The following is a 20,000-nucleotide window of genomic DNA, read 5'->3' on the forward strand; positions in this document are numbered from 1 at the left end:
CATGTGTGTGTGTGTGTGTGTGTCATGTGTGTGTGTGTGTCATGTGTGTGTGTGTGTGTGTCATGTGTGTGTCATGTGTGTGTGTCATGTGTGTGTGTGTGTGTGTGTCATGTGTGTGTGTCATGTGTGTGTCATGTGTGTGTGTCATGTGTGTGTCATGTGTGTGTGTCATGTGTGTGTGTTTGTGTGTCATGTGTGTGTGTCATGTGTGTGTCATGTGTGTGTGTCATGTGTGTGTGTCATGTGTGTGTGTTTGTGTGTCATGTGTGTGTGTGTGTCATGTGTGTGTCATGTGTGTGTGTCATGTGTGTGTGTGTGTGTGTGTGTCATGTGTGTGTCATGTGTGTGTGTCATGTGTGTGTGTCATGTGTGTGTCATGTGTGTGTGTCATGTGTGTGTGTCATGTGTGTGTGTGTGTGTGTGTGTCATGTGTGTGTCATGTGTGTGTGTGTGTGTGTGTGTCATGTGTGTGTCATGTTTGTGTGTCATGTGTGTGTGTCATGTGTGTGTGTGTGTGTGTGTGTCATGTGTGTGTCATGTGTGTGTGTGTCATGTGTGTGTCATGTGTGTGTGTGTGTGTGTGTGTCATGTGTGTGTCATGTGTGTGTGTCATGTGTGTGTCATGTGTGTGTGTCATGTGTGTGTGTTTGTGTGTCATGTGTGTGTGTGTGTGTGTGTGTTTGTGTGTCATGTGTGTGTGTCATGTGTGTGTGTTTGTGTGTCATGTGTGTGTGTGTGTGTGTCATGTGTGTGTGTCATGTGTGTGTGTGTGTGTGTGTGTCATGTGTGTGTCATGTGTGTGTGTGTGTGTGTGTGTCATGTGTGTGTCATGTGTGTGTGTCATGTGTGTGTGTGTCATGTGTGTGTCATGTGTGTGTGTCATGTGTGTGTGTTTGTGTGTCATGTGTGTGATGTAATAACAGAAGTTTCTCACCTCGATGTGAATCGCTTCCTTGGGTTTTTTGCGATAAAAGATTCCTTTGATGTCAAAGTTTGGGCAGCGCGTGTCCTTCTGAACCGGAGAGCGAACCCTCTCCCCCTCACAAGAGATGATCACGTACGGGTCCACCGCTGCACACAACACACACACACACACACACACACACAAACAGACACACACACACATGACACACACACACACACACACACACACACAAATGACACACACACACACACACAAACACACACACACACACAAATGACACACACACACACAAACACACACACACACACACATGACAAACACACACACACACACACATGACAAACACACACACACACACACATGACAAACACACACACACACACACATGACAAACACACACACACACACACATGACACACACACACACACACACACACACACACACACACACACATGACAAACACACACACACACACACATGACAAACACACACACACACACACACACACACAGACAGACAGACGCCAGGTTTATTTCAACTTAACTGAACAAGTTACAAGTAAAACTAAAACAAAAAGTTAACATAAGTCAAATTCAGAGGATTAATTAAAAAATCCTTAATTTGATGTTATTTTAAAATAATTAGTGAAAGAGAATATCAAGTTGCTAATTATATAATCTGTTTGCTTTGAATCGCTGTTAAAGGGGAAGTGCGCATTAGTTATATAACAATATATTTAAAATGCATGTGGTTATATTCAGAACATTCTTGTATATGTATATATAATATACATATGTATGTCAGCAGATGGCGCTAGAGTACACGCTGCGTCTTCTGTCTAAAAGAGCGTTTGGTTTGTTTTTTGAATGATTTACTTTTATTGAATTACTTATTTCTTTTGCAATTTTAAGCGTTCACATGAAAACAACAGTCCATTCTGAACCTAAAGATTATTGTTATTTGATTGAATTAACTTCCACAGATGTATGTACACAGATGTATGTACACAGATGTATGTACACAGATGTATGTACACAGATGTATGTACACAGATATATGTACACAGATGTATGTACACAGATGTATGTACACAGATGTATGTACACAGATGTACAGATGTATGTACACAGATGTATGTACACAGATGTATGTACACAGATATATGTACACAGATGTATGTACACAGATGTATGTACACAGATGTATGTACACAGATGTACAGATGTATGTACACAGATGTATGTACACAGATGTATGTACACAGATGTATGTACACAGATGTACAGATGTATGTACACAGATGTACAGATGTATGTACACAGATGTATGTACACAGATGTATGTACACAGATGTAGAGATGTATGTACACAGATGTATGTACACAGATGTATGTACACAGATGTATGTACACAGATGTATGTACACAGATGTACAGATATATGTACACAGATGTATGTACACAGATGTATGTACACAGATGTAGAGATGTATGTACACAGATGTATGTACACAGATGTATGTACACAGATGTACAGATGTATGTACACAGATGTACAGATATATGTACACAGATGTATGTACACAGATGTACAGATGTATGTACACAGATGTATGTACACAGATGTATGTACACAGATGTACAGATGTATGTACACAGATGTATGTACACAGATGTATGTACACAGATGTACAGATGTATGTACACAGATGTAGAGATGTATGTACACAGATGTATGTACACAGATGTAGAGATGTATGTACACAGATGTATGTACACAGATGTATGTACACAGATGTACAGATATATGTACACAGATATATGTACACAGATGTAGAGATGTATGTACACAGATGTATGTACACAGATGTATGTACACAGATGTACAGATATATGTACACAGATGTATGTACACAGATGTATGTACACAGATGTAGAGATGTATGTACACAGATGTATGTACACAGATGTAGAGATGTATGTACACAGATGTATGTACACAGATGTACAGATGTATGTACACAGATGTATGTACACAGATGTACAGATATATGTACACAGATGTATGTACACAGATGTATGTACACAGATGTATGTACACAGATGTAGAGATGTATGTACACAGATGTATGTACACAGATGTACAGATGTATGTACACAGATGTATGTACACAGATGTACAGATGTATGTACACAGATGTATGTACACAGATGTACAGATGTATGTACACAGATGTATGTACACAGATGTATGTACACAGATGTAGAGATGTATGTACACAGATGTATGTACACAGATGTATGTACACAGATGTACAGATGTATGTACACAGATGTACAGATATATGTACACAGATGTATGTACACAGATGTACAGATGTATGTACACAGATGTATGTACACAGATGTATGTACACAGATGTACAGATGTATGTACACAGATGTATGTACACAGATGTATGTACACAGATGTACAGATATATGTACACAGATGTACAGATAGATGTAGACAGATGTATGTACACAGATGTATGTACACAGATGTAGAGATGTATGTACACAGATGTATGTACACAGATGTAGAGATGTATGTACACAGATGTATGTAAACAGATGTACAGATGTATGTACACAGATGTATGTACACAGATGTATGTACACAGATGTATGTACACAGATGTAGAGATGTATGTACACAGATGTATGTACACAGATGTATGTACACAGATGTAGATATGTATGTACACAGATGTATGTAAACAGATGTACAGATGTATGTACACAGATGTATGTACACAGATGTACAGATATATGTACACAGATGTATGTACACAGATGTATGTACACAGATGTATGTACACAGATGTAGAGATGTATGTACACAGATGTATGTACACAGATGTATGTACACAGATGTATGTACACAGATGTATGTACACAGATGTACAGATGTATGTACACAGATGTATGTACACAGATGTACAGATATATGTACACAGATGTATGTACACAGATGTATGTACACAGATGTAGAGATGTATGTACACAGATGTATGTACACAGATGTAGAGATGTATGTACACAGATGTATGTACACAGATGTATGTACACAGATGTATGTACACAGATGTACAGATGTATGTACACAGATGTATGTACACAGATGTACAGATGTATGTACACAGATGTATGTACACAGATGTATGTACACAGATGTACAGATGTATGTACACAGATGTAGAGATGTATGTACACAGATGTATGTACACAGATGTACAGATGTATGTACACAATTGTATATGTTGTAACGCCAAAGGCCATTTCCTCCAAGTGCATTTTTCTTCCATAGAAACATCGAAAGTGAATCCTACAAACATCACACTTAAGAACGAGGTATTTAACAAGATTATGAAGGATCATACTGTGTGTGTGTGTGTGTGTGTGTGTGTGTGTGTGTTGTGTGTATACAGACCTCCGTTGTTGTCCTGTCCCTGCAGACCCTCTGCGCTCTGCACATGGACCTGAGTGACCAGTTGGGGGTATCCACACATGCCTGTCCAGCACGTCTGTGGAGGGTCGTCCAGGGACAGCTCTCTGCAAAGAACACAAGCTGCGTAACCATTTGGAACCATTTGGAACCATTTGGAACCATTTGGAACCATGTGGAACCATGTGGAACCATTTGGAACCATTTGGAACCGTTTGGAATTATTTGGAACCGTTTGGAACCATTTAGAACCGTTTGGAAGCATTTAGAACCATTTGGAACCATTTAGAACCGTTTGGAACCACGTGGAACCGTTTGGAACCGTTTAGAACCATTTAGAACCGTTTGGAACCGTTTGGAATCATTTAGAACCGTTTGGAACCGTTTGGAACCGTTTGGAACCATTTGGAACCATTTAGAACCGTTTGGAAGCATTTAGAACCATTTGGAACCATTTGGAACCATTTGGAACCATTTAGAACCATTTGGAACCATTTGGAACCATTTGGAACCGTTTGGAACCATTTGGAACCGTTTGGAACCGTTTAGAACCATTTAGAACCGTTTGGAACCGTTTGGAATCATTTAGAACCGTTTGGAACCGTTTGGAATCATTTGGAACCGTTTGGAACCATGTGGAACCATTTGGAACCATTTAGAACCGTTTGGAAGCATTTAGAACCATTTGGAACCATTTGGAACCGTTTGGAACCATTTGGAACCATTTGGAACCGTTTGGAATCATTTGGAACCGTTTGGAACCATGTGGAACCATTTGGAACCATTTAGAACCATTTGAAACCATTTGGAACCGTTTGGAACCATTTGGAACCATTTGGAACCGTTTGGAACCATTTGGAACTGAAGGGATGAGCAATATTGACACAAAATGAATATCTCTATCTTTGTTGGGATGATTTTCATCAGTTTATATGATTTATAAAGATTCAGTTAGTTTCACTTTGTGTAAAAAGTGTAAATGTGAAAACATCAAATGAAGAATCAAAGTGAGAAATAGAAATATGACTTTATTCTTTATTTTGGAAGTTTCTAAGCGATTCATTGACTTTTTGAGGACATTTTTACAGGCAAAATACTCAATATTCTTACTTTAAATATCTCCAAAGGAAAAAAAAGTGAGATTATCATGATGATGTTTTCGGTGTATAATATCTCTGTGTATCATATATTATTACAATATGAACAGTCAATAGTTCAGTGATCTCTTAAATATTGCTGCTCATGAAGTGTTCAAAATCAGAATGATTCAGAATCAATCGATGTTAAAGTCGTTTTGATGTTTTTCTAGTTGTGATATGTTGGTTTGGGGATAAAACGGGGTAAATACACAGAAAGGGGGCACGGGGTATTTGTACATTTTCACATTTCAGACATGGTTGTACATCAATCTAAAATCAATAAATAAATGAAACATTTATTTTTGGTTAAATTGAGAGAATACAAACAGCTCCTGCTGAACACAGACGTCACATGGTTTTTATCATTGACTTTTGGCAAAAAGAAGTGAACGTCTTAAATCTGAAGAGGAAGAAACAACGTTTGAAATGAATGTGCAGTACATGTGTAGTACATGTGTAGTACATGTGCAGTACATGTGTAGTACATGTGTAGTACATGTGCAGTACATGTGTAGAACATGTGTAGTACATGTGCAGTACATGTGTAGAACATGTGTAGTACATGTGCAGTACATGTGTAGTACATGTGTAGTACATGTGCAGTACATGTGTAGTACATGTGCAGTACATGTGTAGTACATGTGCAGTACATGTGTAGTACATGTGCAGTACATGTGTAGTACATGTGCAGTACATGTGTAGTACATGTGCAGTACATGTGTAGAACATGTGTAGTACATGTGCAGTACATGTGTAGAACATGTGTAGTACATGTGCAGTACATGTGTAGTACATGTGTAGTACATGTGCAGTACATGTGTAGTACATGTGCAGTACATGTGCAGTACATGTGTAGTACATGTGTAGTACATGTGCAGTACATGTGTAGAACATGTGTAGAACATGTGTAGCACATGTGCAGTACATGTGTAGAACATGTGTAGTACATGTGCAGTACATGTGTAGTACATGTGTAGTACATGTGCAGTACATGTGTAGTACATGTGCAGTACATGTGCAGTACATGTGTAGTACATGTGTAGTACATGTGTAGTACATGTGTAGTACATGTGCAGTACATGTGTAGTACATGTGTAGTACATGTGTAGTACATGTGTAGTACATGTGCAGTACATGTGTAGTACATGTATAGTACATGTGTAGTACATGTGTAGAACATGTGTCGTACATGTGCAGTACATGTGCAGTACATGTGCAGTACATGTGTAGTACATGTGTAGAACAGGTGTAGTACATGTGTAGTACATGTGCAGTACATGTGTAGTACATGTGTAGTACATGTGTAGAACATGTGCAGTACATGTGTAGAACATGTGTAGTACATGTTTAGTACATGTGTAGTACATGTGTAGTACATGTGCAGTACATGTGTAGAACATGTGTAGTACATGTGTAGTACATGTGTAGTACATGTGTAGTACATGTGTAGAACATGTGTAGTACATGTGTAGTACATGTGTAGTACATGTGCAGTACATGTGTAGTACATGTGTAGTACATGTGCAGTACATGTGCAGTACATGTGTAGTACATGTGTAGAACAGGTGTAGTACATGTGTAGTACATGTGCAGTACATGTGTAGTACATGTGTAGTACATGTGTAGAACATGTGCAGTACATGTGTAGAACATGTGTAGTACATGTATAGTACATGTGTAGTACATGTATAGTACATGTGTAGTACATGTGTAGAACATGTGTAGTACATGTGTAGTACATGTGTAGAACATGTGTAGTACATGTGTAGTACATGTGTAGTACATGTGCAGTACATGTGTAGTACATGTGTAGTACATGTGCAGTACATGTGTAGTACATGTATAGTACATGTGTAGTGCATGTATAGTACATGTGTAGTACATGTGTAGAACATGTGTAGTACATGTGTAGTACATGTGCAGTACATGTGCAGTACATGTGTAGTACATGTGTAGAACATGTGCAGTACATGTGTAGAACATGTGTAGTACATGTATAGTACATGTGCAGTACATGTGTAGTACATGTGCAGTACATGTGTAGAACATGTGTAGTACATGTATAGTACATGTGTAGAACATGTGTAGTACATGTGTAGTACATGTGTAGAACATGTGTAGTACATGTGTCGTACATGTGTAGTACATGTGTAGTACATGTGCAGTACATGTGTAGTGTACATGTGTAGTACATGTGTAGTACATGTGTAGTACATGTGTGGTACATGTGTAGTACATGTGTAGTACATGTGTGGTACATGTGTAGTACATGTGTAGTACATGTGTAGTACATGTGTAGTACATGTGTAGTACATGTGTAGTACAAATGCAGTACATGTGTAGTACATGTGTAGTACAAATGCAGTACATGTGTAGTACATGTGTAGTACATGTGCAGTACTGCCACCGCCATTCTCTTTTGATTAAGTCATTTTCTTTTCTTTTAAAAATGCTTTCTTTTTCTTCATTATTTAAACTTAAGCATAAAACACTGAACATGACCAGGAGCGAAAACCAAAAAGAAAAAGAAGTAGCACTGAAACTGTTGGAGTAACAAAATCACGGCACAATCACATTAGAGTCTCATTCTGCAGCGCCTCATTTCAGTCCAACAGGACAGTCCCAAAACACATGGTAGTGGTTTGCCTCCTGCTGCCACACTTTCTCCAACAGTCTGTCTCCTGCTGCCACATCCTCTCCAACAGTCTGCCTCCTGCTGCCACACTTTCTCCAACAGTCTGTCTCCTGCTGCCACATCCTCTTCAACAGTCTGCCTCCTGCTGCCACATCCTCTCCAACAGTCTGTCTCCTGCTGCCACATCCTCTCCAACAGTCTGCCTCCTGCTGCCACATCCTCTCCAACAGTCTGTCTCCTGCTGCCACATCCTCTCCAACAGTCTGCCTCCTGCTGCCACACTTTCTCCAACAGTCTGTCTCCTGCTGCCACATCCTCTTCAACAGTCTGCCTCCTGCTGCCACATCCTCTCCAACAGTCTGTCTCCTGCTGCCACATCCTCTTCAACAGTCTGCCTCCTGCTGCCACATCCTCTCCAACAGTCTGCCTCCTGCTGCCACATCCTCTCCAACAGTCTGTCTCCTGCTGCCACATCCTCTTCAACAGTCTGCTTCCTGCTGCCACATCCTCTCCAACAGTCTGCCTCCTGCTGCCACATCCTCTCCAACAGTCTGTCTCCTGCTGCCACATCCTCTTCAACAGTCTGCCTCCTGCTGCCACATCCTCTCCAACAGTCTGCCTCCTGCTGCCACATCCTCTCCAACAGTCTGCCTCCTGCTGCCACATCCTCTCCAACAGTCTGTCTCCTGCTGCCACATCCTCTCCAACAGTCTGCCTCCTGCTGCCACATCCTCTCCAACAGTCTGTCTCCTGCTGCCACATCCTCTCCAACAGTCTGCCTCCTGCTGCCACACTTTCTCCAACAGTCTGTCTCCTGCTGCCACATCCTCTTCAACAGTCTGCCTCCTGCTGCCACATCCTCTCCAACAGTCTGTCTCCTGCTGCCACATCCTCTTCAACAGTCTGCCTCCTGCTGCCACATCCTCTCCAACAGTCTGCCTCCTGCTGCCACATCCTCTCCAACAGTCTGCCTCCTGCTGCCACATCCTCTCCAACAGTCTGTCTCCTGCTGCCACATCCTCTCCAACAGTCTGCCTCCTGCTGCCACATCCTCTCCAACAGTCTGTCTCCTGCTGCCACATCCTCTCCAACAGTCTGTCTCCTGCTGCCACATCCTCTCCAACAGTCTGCCTCCTGCTGCCACACCCTCTCCAACAGTCTGCCTCCTGCTGCCACACCCTCTCCAACAGTCTGCCTCCTGCTGCCACATCCTCTTCAACAGTCTGCCTCCTGCTGCCACATCCTCTCCAACAGTCTGCCTCCTGCTGCCACATCCTCTCCAACAGTCTGCCTCCTGCTGCCACATCCTCTCCAACAGTCTGTCTCCTGCTGCCACATCCTCTCCAACAGTCTGCCTCCTGCTGCCACATCCTCTCCAACAGTCTGCCTCCTGCTGCCACATCCTCTCCAACAGTCTGCCTCCTGCTGCCACACCCTCTCCAACAGTCTGCCTCCTGCTGCCACACCCTCTCCAACAGTCTGTCTCCTGCTGCCACATCCTCTCCAACAGTCTGCCTCCTGCTGCCACATCCTCTCCAACAGTCTGCCTCCTGCTGCCACATCCTCTCCAACAGTCTGCCTCCTGCTGCCACATCCTCTCCAACAGTCTCATTTTCCTGTGAATAATGGGCTCTTTGAAACCAGACACACTTTTCCAACAGAATTCCCTCCAAACATAGAAGAACATATATATTTCAGTCATTTTAAAATTACCCTCTCACTTCATTTATGTTTAATATAATTAGTTGAGTGAATCCTGAATCATCAATAACTTTCTATAGTTTTGATATGATTCCCTTGTGTGTATGAGCTTTAAGACATGAATCCATCGTGGAGCTCGTGAGGATGAACGTGTCGGGTGAAGGAGGATGAAAGTGTCGGGTGAAGGAGGATGAAAGTGTCGGGTGAGGGAGGATGAACGTGTCGGGTGAAGGAGGATGAACGTGTCGGGTGAAGGAGGATGAAAGTGTCGGGTTAAGGAGGATGAACTTGTCGGGGGAAGGAGGATGAACGTGTCGGGTGAAGGAGGATGAACGTGTCGGGTGAAGGAGGATGAACGTGTCGGGTGAAGAAGGATGAACGTGTCGGGTGAAGGAGGATGAACGTGTCGGGTGAAGGAGGATGAACGTGTCGGGTGAAGGAGGATGAACGTGTCGGGTGAAGGAGGATGAACGTGTCGGGTGAAGGAGGATGAACGTGTCGGGTGAAGGAGGATGAACGTGTCGGGTGAAGGAGGATGAACGTGTCGGGTGAAGGAGGATGAAAGTGTCGGGTGAAGGAGGATGAACGTGTCGGGTGAAGGAGGATGAACGTGTCGGGTGAAGGAGGATGAAAGTGTCGGGTGAGGGAGGATGAACGTGTCGGGTGAAGGAGGATGAACGTGTCGGGTGAAGGAGGATGAAAGTGTCGGGTGAGGGAGGATGAACGTGTCGGGTGAAGGAGGATGAACGTGTCGGGTGAAGGAGGATGAACGTGTCGGGTGAAGGAGGATGAACGTGTCGGGTGAAGGAGAATGAAAGTGTCGGGTGAAGGAGGATGAACTTGTCGGGTGAAGGAGGATGAACGTGTCGGGTGAAGGAGGATGAACGTGTCGGGTGAAGGAGGATGAACGTGTCGGGTGAAGGAGGATGAAAGTGTCGGGTGAAGGAGGATGAACTTGTCGGGGGAAGGAGGATGAACGTGTCGGGTGAAGGAGGATGAACGTGTCGGGTGAAGGAGGATGAACGTGTCGGGTGAAGGAGGATGAACGTGTCGGGTGAAGGAGGATGAACGTGTCGGGTGAAGGAGGATGAAAGTGTCGGGTGAAGGAGGATGAACGTGTCGGGTGAAGGAGGATGAACGTGTCGGGTGAAGGAGGATGAACGTGTCGGGTGAAGAAGGATGAACGTGTCGGGTGAAGGAGGATGAACGTGTCGGGTGAAGGAGGATGAATGTGTCGGGTGAAGGAGGATGAACGTGTCGGGTGAAGGAGGATGAACGTGTCGGGTGAAGGAGGATGAAAGTGTCGGGTGAGGGAGGATGAACGTGTCGGGTGAAGGAGGATGAACGTGTCGGGTGAAGGAGGATGAAAGTGTCGGGTGAGGGAGGATGAACGTGTCGGGTGAAGGAGGATGAACGTGTCGGGTGAAGGAGGATGAAAGTGTCGGGTTAAGGAGGATGAACTTGTCGGGGGAAGGAGGATGAACGTGTCGGGTGAAGGAGGATGAACGTGTCGGGTGAAGGAGGATGAACGTGTCGGGTGAAGGAGGATGAACGTGTCGGGTGAAGGAGAATGAAAGTGTCGGGTGAAGGAGGATGAACTTGTCGGGTGAAGGAGGATGAACGTGTCGGGTGAAGGAGGATGAACGTGTCGGGTGAAGGAGGATGAACGTGTCGGGTGAAGGAGGATGAAAGTGTCGGGTGAAGGAGGATGAACTTGTCGGGGGAAGGAGGATGAACGTGTCGGGTGAAGGAGGATGAACGTGTCGGGTGAAGGAGGATGAACGTGTCGGGTGAAGGAGGATGAACGTGTCGGGTGAAGGAGGATGAACGTGTCGGGTGAAGGAGGATGAAAGTGTCGGGTGAAGGAGGATGAACGTGTCGGGTGAAGGAGGATGAACGTGTCGGGTGAAGGAGGATGAAAGTGTCGGGTGAGGGAGGATGAACGTGTCGGGTGAAGGAGGATGAACGTGTCGGGTGAAGGAGGATGAAAGTGTCGGGTGAGGGAGGTTGAACGTGTCGGGTGAAGGAGGATGAACGTGTCGGGTGAAGGAGGATGAAAGTGTCGGGTTAAGGAGGATGAACTTGTCGGGGGAAGGAGGATGAACGTGTCGGGTGAAGGAGGATGAACGTGTCGGGTGAAGGAGGATGAACGTGTCGGGTGAAGGAGGATGAAAGTGTCGGGTGAAGGAGGATGAACTTGTCGGGGGAAGGAGGATGAACGTGTCGGGTGAAGGAGGATGAACGTGTCGGGTGAAGGAGGATGAACGTGTCGGGTGAAGGAGGATGAAAGTGTCGGGTGAAGGAGGATGAACTTGTCGGGGGAAGGAGGATGAACGTGTCGGGTGAAGGAGGATGAACGTGTCGGGTGAAGGAGGATGAAAGTGTCGGGTGAGGGAGGATGAACGTGTCGGGTGAAGGAGGATGAACGTGTCGGGTGAAGGAGGATGAACTTGTCGGGTGAAGGAGGATGAACGTGTCGGGTGAAGGAGGATGAAAGTGTCGGGTGAAGGAGGATGAATGTGTCGGGTGAAGGAGGATGAACGTGTCGGGTGAAGGAGGATGAAAGTGTCGGGTGAGGGAGGATGAACGTGTCGGGTGAAGGAGGATGAACGTGTCGGGTGAAGGAGGATGAAAGTGTCGGGTTAAGGAGGATGAACTTGTCGGGGGAAGGAGGATGAACGTGTCGGGTGAAGGAGGATGAACGTGTCGGGTGAAGGAGGATGAACGTGTCGGGTGAAGGAGGGTGAAAGTGTCGGGTGAAGGAGGATGAACTTGTCGGGGGAAGGAGGATGAACGTGTCGGGTGAAGGAGGATGAACGTGTCGGGTGAAGGAGGATGAACGTGTCGGGTGAAGGAGGATGAAAGTGTCGGGTGAAGGAGGATGAACTTGTCGGGGGAAGGAGGATGAACGTGTCGGGTGAAGGAGGATGAACGTGTCGGGTGAAGGAGGATGAAAGTGTCGGGTGAGGGAGGATGAACTTGTCGGGGGAAGGAGGATGAACGTGTCGGGTGAAGGAGGATGAACGTGTCGGGTGAAGGAGGATGAACGTGTCGGGCGAAGGAGGATGAAAGTGTCGGGTGAAGGAGGATGAACGTGTCGGGTGAAGGAGGATGAACGTGTCGGGCGAAGGAGGATGAACGTGTCGGGTGAAGGAGGATGAACGTGTCGGGTGAAGGAGGATGAACGTGTTGGGTGAAGGAGGATGAACGTGTCGGGTGAAGGAGGATGAACGTGTCGGGTGAAGGAGGATGAAAGTGTCGGGTGAAGGAGGATGAAAGTGTCGGGTGAAGGAGGATGAACGTGTCGGGTGAAGGAGGATGAACTTGTCGGGGGAAGGAGGATGAACGTGTCGGGTGAAGGAGGATGAATGTGTCGGGTGAAGGAGGATGAACGTGTCGGGTGAAGGAGGATGAAAGTGTCGGGTGAAGGAGGATGAACTTGTCGGGGGAAGGAGGATGAACGTGTCGGGTGAAGGAGGATGAACGTGTCGGGTGAAGGAGGATGAAAGTGTCGGGTGAGGGAGGATGAACTTGTCGGGGGAAGGAGGATGAACGTGTCGGGTGAAGGAGGATGAACGTGTCGGGTGAAGGAGGATGAACGTGTCGGGCGAAGGAGGATGAAAGTGTCGGGTGAAGGAGGATGAACGTGTCGGGTGAAGGAGGATGAACGTGTCGGGTGAAGGAGGATGAACGTGTCGGGTGAAGGAGGATGAACGTGTCGGGTGAAGGAGGATGAACGTGTCGGGTGAAGGAGGATGAACGTGTCGGGTGAAGGAGGATGAACGTGTCGGGTGAAGGAGGATGAACGTGTCGGGTGAAGGAGGATGAACGTGTCGGGTGAAGGAGGATGAACGTGTCGGGTGAAGGAGGATGAACGTGTCGGGTGAAGGAGGATGAAAGTGTCGGGTGAAGGAGGATGAACTTGTCGGGGGAAGGAGGATGAACGTGTCGGGTGAAGGAGGATGAACGTGTCGGGTGAAGGAGGATGAAAGTGTCGGGTGAGGGAGGATGAACGTGTCGGGTGAAGGAGGATGAACGTGTCGGGTTAAGGAGGATGAACGTGTCGGGTGAAGGAGGATGAACGTGTCGGGCGAAGGAGGATGAGTGAAGGAGGATGAACGTGTCGGGTGAAGGAGGATGAACGTGTCGGGTGAAGGAGGATGAACGTGTCGGGTGAAGGAGGATGAACGTGTCGGGTGAAGGAGGATGAACGTGTCGGGTGAAGGAGGATGAAAGTGTCGGGTGAAGGAGGATGAACGTGTCGGGTGAAGGAGGATGAACGTGTCGGGTGAAGGAGGATGAAAGTGTCGGGTGAGGGAGGATGAACGTGTCGGGTGAAGGAGGATGAACGTGTCGGGTGAAGGAGGATGAAAGTGTCGGGTGAGGGAGGATGAACGTGTCGGGTGAAGGAGGATGAACGTGTCGGGTGAAGGAGGATGAAAGTGACGGGTTAAGGAGGATGAACTTGTCGGGGGAAGGAGGATTAACGTGTCGGGTGAAGGAGGATGAACGTGTCGGGTGAAGGAGGATGAACGTGTCGGGTGAAGGAGGATGAAAGTGTCGGGTGAAGGAGGATGAACTTGTCGGGGGAAGGAGGATGAACGTGTCGGGTGAAGGAGGATGAACGTGTCGGGTGAAGGAGGATGAACGTGTCGGGTGAAGGAGGATGAAAGTGTCGGGTGAAGGAGGATGAACTTGTCGGGGGAAGGAGGATGAACGTGTCGGGTGAAGGAGGATGAACGTGTCGGGTGAAGGAGGATGAAAGTGTCGGGTGAGGGAGGATGAACGTGTCGGGTGAAGGAGGATGAACGTGTCGGGTGAAGGAGGATGAACTTGTCGGGTGAAGGAGGATGAACGTGTCGGGTGAAGGAGGATGAAAGTGTCGGGTGAAGGAGGATGAATGTGTCGGGTGAAGGAGGATGAACGTGTCGGGTGAAGGAGGATGAAAGTGTCGGGTGAGGGAGGATGAACGTGTCGGGTGAAGGAGGATGAACGTGTCGGGTGAAGGAGGATGAAAGTGTCGGGTTAAGGAGGATGAACTTGTCGGGGGAAGGAGGATGAACGTGTCGGGTGAAGGAGGATGAACGTGTCGGGTGAAGGAGGATGAACGTGTCGGGTGAAGGAGGGTGAAAGTGTCGGGTGAAGGAGGATGAACTTGTCGGGGGAAGGAGGATGAACGTGTCGGGTGAAGGAGGATGAACGTGTCGGGTGAAGGAGGATGAACGTGTCGGGTGAAGGAGGATGAAAGTGTCGGGTGAAGGAGGATGAACTTGTCGGGGGAAGGAGGATGAACGTGTCGGGTGAAGGAGGATGAACGTGTCGGGTGAAGGAGGATGAAAGTGTCGGGTGAGGGAGGATGAACTTGTCGGGGGAAGGAGGATGAACGTGTCGGGTGAAGGAGGATGAACGTGTCGGGTGAAGGAGGATGAACGTGTCGGGTGAAGGAGGATGAAAGTGTCGGGTGAAGGAGGATGAACTTGTCGGGGGAAGGAGGATGAACGTGTCGGGTGAAGGAGGATGAACGTGTCGGGTGAAGGAGGATGAAAGTGTCGGGTGAGGGAGGATGAACTTGTCGGGGGAAGGAGGATGAACGTGTCGGGTGAAGGAGGATGAACGTGTCGGGTGAAGGAGGATGAACGTGTCGGGCGAAGGAGGATGAAAGTGTCGGGTGAAGGAGGATGAACGTGTCGGGTGAAGGAGGATGAACGTGTCGGGTGAAGGAGGATGAACGTGTCGGGTGAAGGAGGATGAACGTGTCGGGTGAAGGAGGATGAACGTGTCGGGTGAAGGAGGATGAACGTGTCGGGTGAAGGAGGATGAAAGTGTCGGGTGAAGGAGGATGAAAGTGTCGGGTGAAGGAGGATGAACGTGTCGGGTGAAGGAGGATGAACTTGTCGGGGGAAGGAGGATGAACGTGTCGGGTGAAGGAGGATGAACGTGTCGGGTGAAGGAGGATGAACGTGTCGGGTGAAGGAGGATGAAAGTGTCGGGTGAAGGAGGATGAACTTGTCGGGGGAAGGAGGATGAACGTGTCGGGTGAAGGAGGATGAACGTGTCGGGTGAAGGAGGATGAAAGTGTCGGGTGAGGGAGGATGAACTTGTCGGGGGAAGGAGGATGAACGTGTCGGGTGAAGGAGGATGAACGTGTCGGGTGAAGGAGGATGAACGTGTCGGGCGAAGGAGGATGAAAGTGTCGGGTGAAGGAGGATGAACGTGTCGGGTGAAGGAGGATGAACGTGTCGGGTGAAGGAGGATGAACGTGTCGGGTGAAGGAGGATGAACGTGTCGGGTGAAGGAGGATGAACGTGTCGGGTGAAGGAGGATGAACGTGTCGGGTGAAGGAGGATGAACGTGTCGGGTGAAGGAGGATGAACGTGTCGGGTGAAGGAGGATGAACGTGTCGGGTGAAGGAGGATGAACGTGTCGGGTGAAGGAGGATGAACGTGTCGGGTGAAGGAGGATGAAAGTGTCGGGTGAAGGAGGATGAACTTGTCGGGGGAAGGAGGATGAACGTGTCGGGTGAAGGAGGATGAACGTGTCGGGTGAAGGAGGATGAAAGTGTCGGGTGAGGGAGGATGAACGTGTCGGGTGAAGGAGGATGAACGTGTCGGGTTAAGGAGGATGAACATGTCGGGTGAAGGAGGATGAACGTGTCGGGCGAAGGAGGATGAGTGAAGGAGGATGAACGTGTCGGGTGAAGGAGGATGAAAGTGTCGGGTGAAGGAGGATGAAAGTGTCGGGTGAAGGAGGATGAACGTGTCGGGTGAAGGAGGATGAAAGTGTCGGGTGAAGGAGGATGAACGTGTCGGGTGAAGGAGGATGAACGTGTCGGGTGAAGGAGGATGAACGTGTCGGGTGAAGGAGGATGAAAGTGTCGGGTGAAGGAGGATGAGTGAAGGAGGATGAACGTGTCGGGTGAAGGAGGATGAAAGTGTCGGGTGAAGGAGGATGAGTGAAGGAGGATGAACGTGTCGGGTGAAGGAGGATGAAAGTGTCGGGTGAAGGAGGATGAAAGTGTCGGGTGAAGGAGGATGAGTGAAGGAGGATGAACGTGTCGGGTGAAGGAGGATGAACGTGTCGGGTGAAGGAGGATGAAAGTGTCGGGTGAAGGAGGATGAACGTGTCGGGTGAAGGAGGATGAACGTGTCGGGTGAAGGAGGATGAAAGTGTCGGGTGAAGGAGGATGAACGTGTCGGGTTAAGGAGGATGAACGTGTCGGGTGAAGGAGGATGAACGTGTCGGATGAAGGAGGATGAGTGAAGGAGGATGAACGTGTCGGGTGAAGGAGGATGAAAGTGTCGGGTGAAGGAGGATGAAAGTGTCGGGTGAAGGAGGATGAACGTGTCGGGTGAAGGAGGATGAAAGTGTCGGGTGAAGGAGGATGAACGTGTCGGGTGAAGGAGGATGAACGTGTCGGGTGAAGGAGGATGAAAGTGTCGGGTGAAGGAGGATGAGTGAAGGAGGATGAACGTGTCGGGTGAAGGAGGATGAGTGAAGGAGGATGAACGTGTCGGGTGAAGGAGGATGAAAGTGTCGGGTGAAGGAGGATGAGTGAAGGAGGATGAACGTGTCGGGTGAAGGAGGATGAACGTGTCGGGTGAAGGAGGATGAACGTGTCGGGTGAAGGAGGATGAACGTGTCGGGTGAAGGAGGATGAAAGTGTCGGGTGAAGGAGGATGAACGTGTCGGGTGAAGGAGGATGAACGTGTCGGGTGAAGGAGGATGAAAGTGTCGGGTGAAGAAGGATGAACGTGTCGGGTGAAGGAGGATGAACGTGTCGGGTGAAGGAGGATGAAAGTGTCGGGTGAGGGAGGATGAACGTGTCGGGTGAAGGAGGATGAACGTGTCGGGTGAAGGAGGATGAACGTGTCGGGTGAAGGAGGATGAACGTGTCGGGTGAAGGAGGATGAACGTGTCGGGTGAAGGAGGGTGAAAGTGTCGGGTGAAGGAGGATGAACTTGTCGGGGGAAGGAGGATGAACGTGTCGGGTGAAGGAGGATGAACGTGTCGGGTGAAGGAGGATGAACGTGTCGGGTGAAGGAGGATGAAAGTGTCGGGTGAAGGAGGATGAACTTGTCGGGGGAAGGAGGATGAACGTGTCGGGTGAAGGAGGATGAACGTGTCGGGTGAAGGAGGATGAAAGTGTCGGGTGAGGGAGGATGAACTTGTCGGGGGAAGGAGGATGAACGTGTCGGGTGAAGGAGGATGAACGTGTCGGGTGAAGGAGGATGAACGTGTCGGGTGAAGGAGGATGAAAGTGTCGGGTGAAGGAGGATGAACTTGTCGGGGGAAGGAGGATGAACGTGTCGGGTGAAGGAGGATGAACGTGTCGGGTGAAGGAGGATGAACGTGTCGGGTGAAGGAGGATGAACGTGTCGGGTGAAGGAGGATGAACGTGTCGGGTGAAGGAGGATGAAAGTGTCGGGTGAAGGAGGATGAACGTGTCGGGTGAAGGAGGATGAACGTGTCGGGTGAAGGAGGATGAAAGTGTCGGGTGAAGAAGGATGAACGTGTCGGGTGAAGGAGGATGAACGTGTCGGGTGAAGGAGGATGAAAGTGTCGGGTGAGGGAGGATGAACGTGTCGGGTGAAGGAGGATGAACGTGTCGGGTGAAGGAGGATGAACGTGTCGGGTGAAGGAGGATGAACGTGTCGGGTGAAGGAGGATGAACGTGTCGGGTGAAGGAGGGTGAAAGTGTCGGGTGAAGGAGGATGAACTTGTCGGGGGAAGGAGGATGAACGTGTCGGGTGAAGGAGGATGAACGTGTCGGGTGAAGGAGGATGAACGTGTCGGGTGAAGGAGGATGAAAGTGTCGGGTGAAGGAGGATGAACTTGTCGGGGGAAGGAGGATGAACGTGTCGGGTGAAGGAGGATGAACGTGTCGGGTGAAGGAGGATGAAAGTGTCGGGTGAGGGAGGATGAACTTGTCGGGGGAAGGAGGATGAACGTGTCGGGTGAAGGAGGATGAACGTGTCGGGTGAAGGAGGATGAACGTGTCGGGTGAAGGAGGATGAAAGTGTCGGGTGAAGGAGGATGAACTTGTCGGGGGAAGGAGGATGAACGTGTCGGGTGAAGGAGGATGAACGTGTCGGGTGAAGGAGGATGAAAGTGTCGGGTGAGGGAGGATGAACTTGTCGGGGGAAGGAGGATGAACGTGTCGGGTGAAGGAGGATGAACGTGTCGGGTGAAGGAGGATGAACGTGTCGGGCGAAGGAGGATGAAAGTGTCGGGTGAAGGAGGATGAACGTGTCGGGTGAAGGAGGATGAACGTGTCGGGTGAAGGAGGATGAACGTGTCGGGTGAAGGAGGATGAACGTGTCGGGTGAAGGAGGATGAACGTGTCGGGTGAAGGAGGATGAAAGTGTCGGGTGAAGGAGGATGAAAGTGTCGGGTGAAGGAGGATGAACGTGTCGGGTGAAGGAGGATGAACTTGTCGGGGGAAGGAGGATGAACGTGTCGGGTGAAGGAGGATGAACGTGTCGGGTGAAGGAGGATGAACGTGTCGGGTGAAGGAGGATGAAAGTGTCGGGTGAAGGAGGATGAACTTGTCGGGGAAGGAGGATGAACGTGTCGGGTGAAGGAGGATGAACGTGTCGGGTGAAGGAGGATGAAAGTGTCGGGTGAGGGAGGATGAACTTGTCGGGGGAAGGAGGATGAACGTGTCGGGTGAAGGAGGATGAACGTGTCGGGTGAAGGAGGATGAACGTGTCGGGCGAAGGAGGATGAAAGTGTCGGGTGAAGGAGGATGAACGTGTCGGGTGAAGGAGGATGAACGTGTCGGGTGAAGGAGGATGAACGTGTCGGGTGAAGGAGGATGAACGTGTCGGGTGAAGGAGGATGAACGTGTCGGGTGAAGGAGGATGAACGTGTCGGGTGAAGGAGGATGAACGTGTCGGGTGAAGGAGGATGAACGTGTCGGGTGAAGGAGGATGAACGTGTCGGGTGAAGGAGGATGAACGTGTCGGGTGAAGGAGGATGAACGTGTCGGGTGAAGGAGGATGAAAGTGTCGGGTGAAGGAGGATGAACTTGTCGGGGGAAGGAGGATGAACGTGTCGGGTGAAGGAGGATGAACGTGTCGGGTGAAGGAGGATGAAAGTGTCGGGTGAGGGAGG

At 48.4% G+C, this 20,000-nt stretch overlaps 1 protein-coding gene across 1 annotated transcript in view; it reads right to left on the reverse strand.

Annotated features, from left to right (window-relative positions):
* Nucleotides 1-4,392: 4,392 nt before the first annotated feature.
* Nucleotides 4,393-20,000, reverse strand: part of capn5b (calpain 5b) — a gene marked incomplete at its 3' end in the record, with an annotated part of 290,932 nt that continues 275,324 nt past the window's right edge. The window contains exon 11 of the mRNA XM_072447028.1: nucleotides 4,393-4,519. Coding sequence (XP_072303129.1) covers nucleotides 4,393-4,519 — 127 coding nt within the window. The remainder of the gene's footprint in view (nucleotides 4,520-20,000) is intronic.

Source organism: Eucyclogobius newberryi, unplaced genomic scaffold (genome assembly GCF_026437365.1).
Source record: "Eucyclogobius newberryi isolate DKJ021-1_F unplaced genomic scaffold, fEucNew1.0.hap1 SCAF_15, whole genome shotgun sequence".
NCBI lineage: Eukaryota > Metazoa > Chordata > Actinopteri > Gobiiformes > Gobiidae > Eucyclogobius > Eucyclogobius newberryi.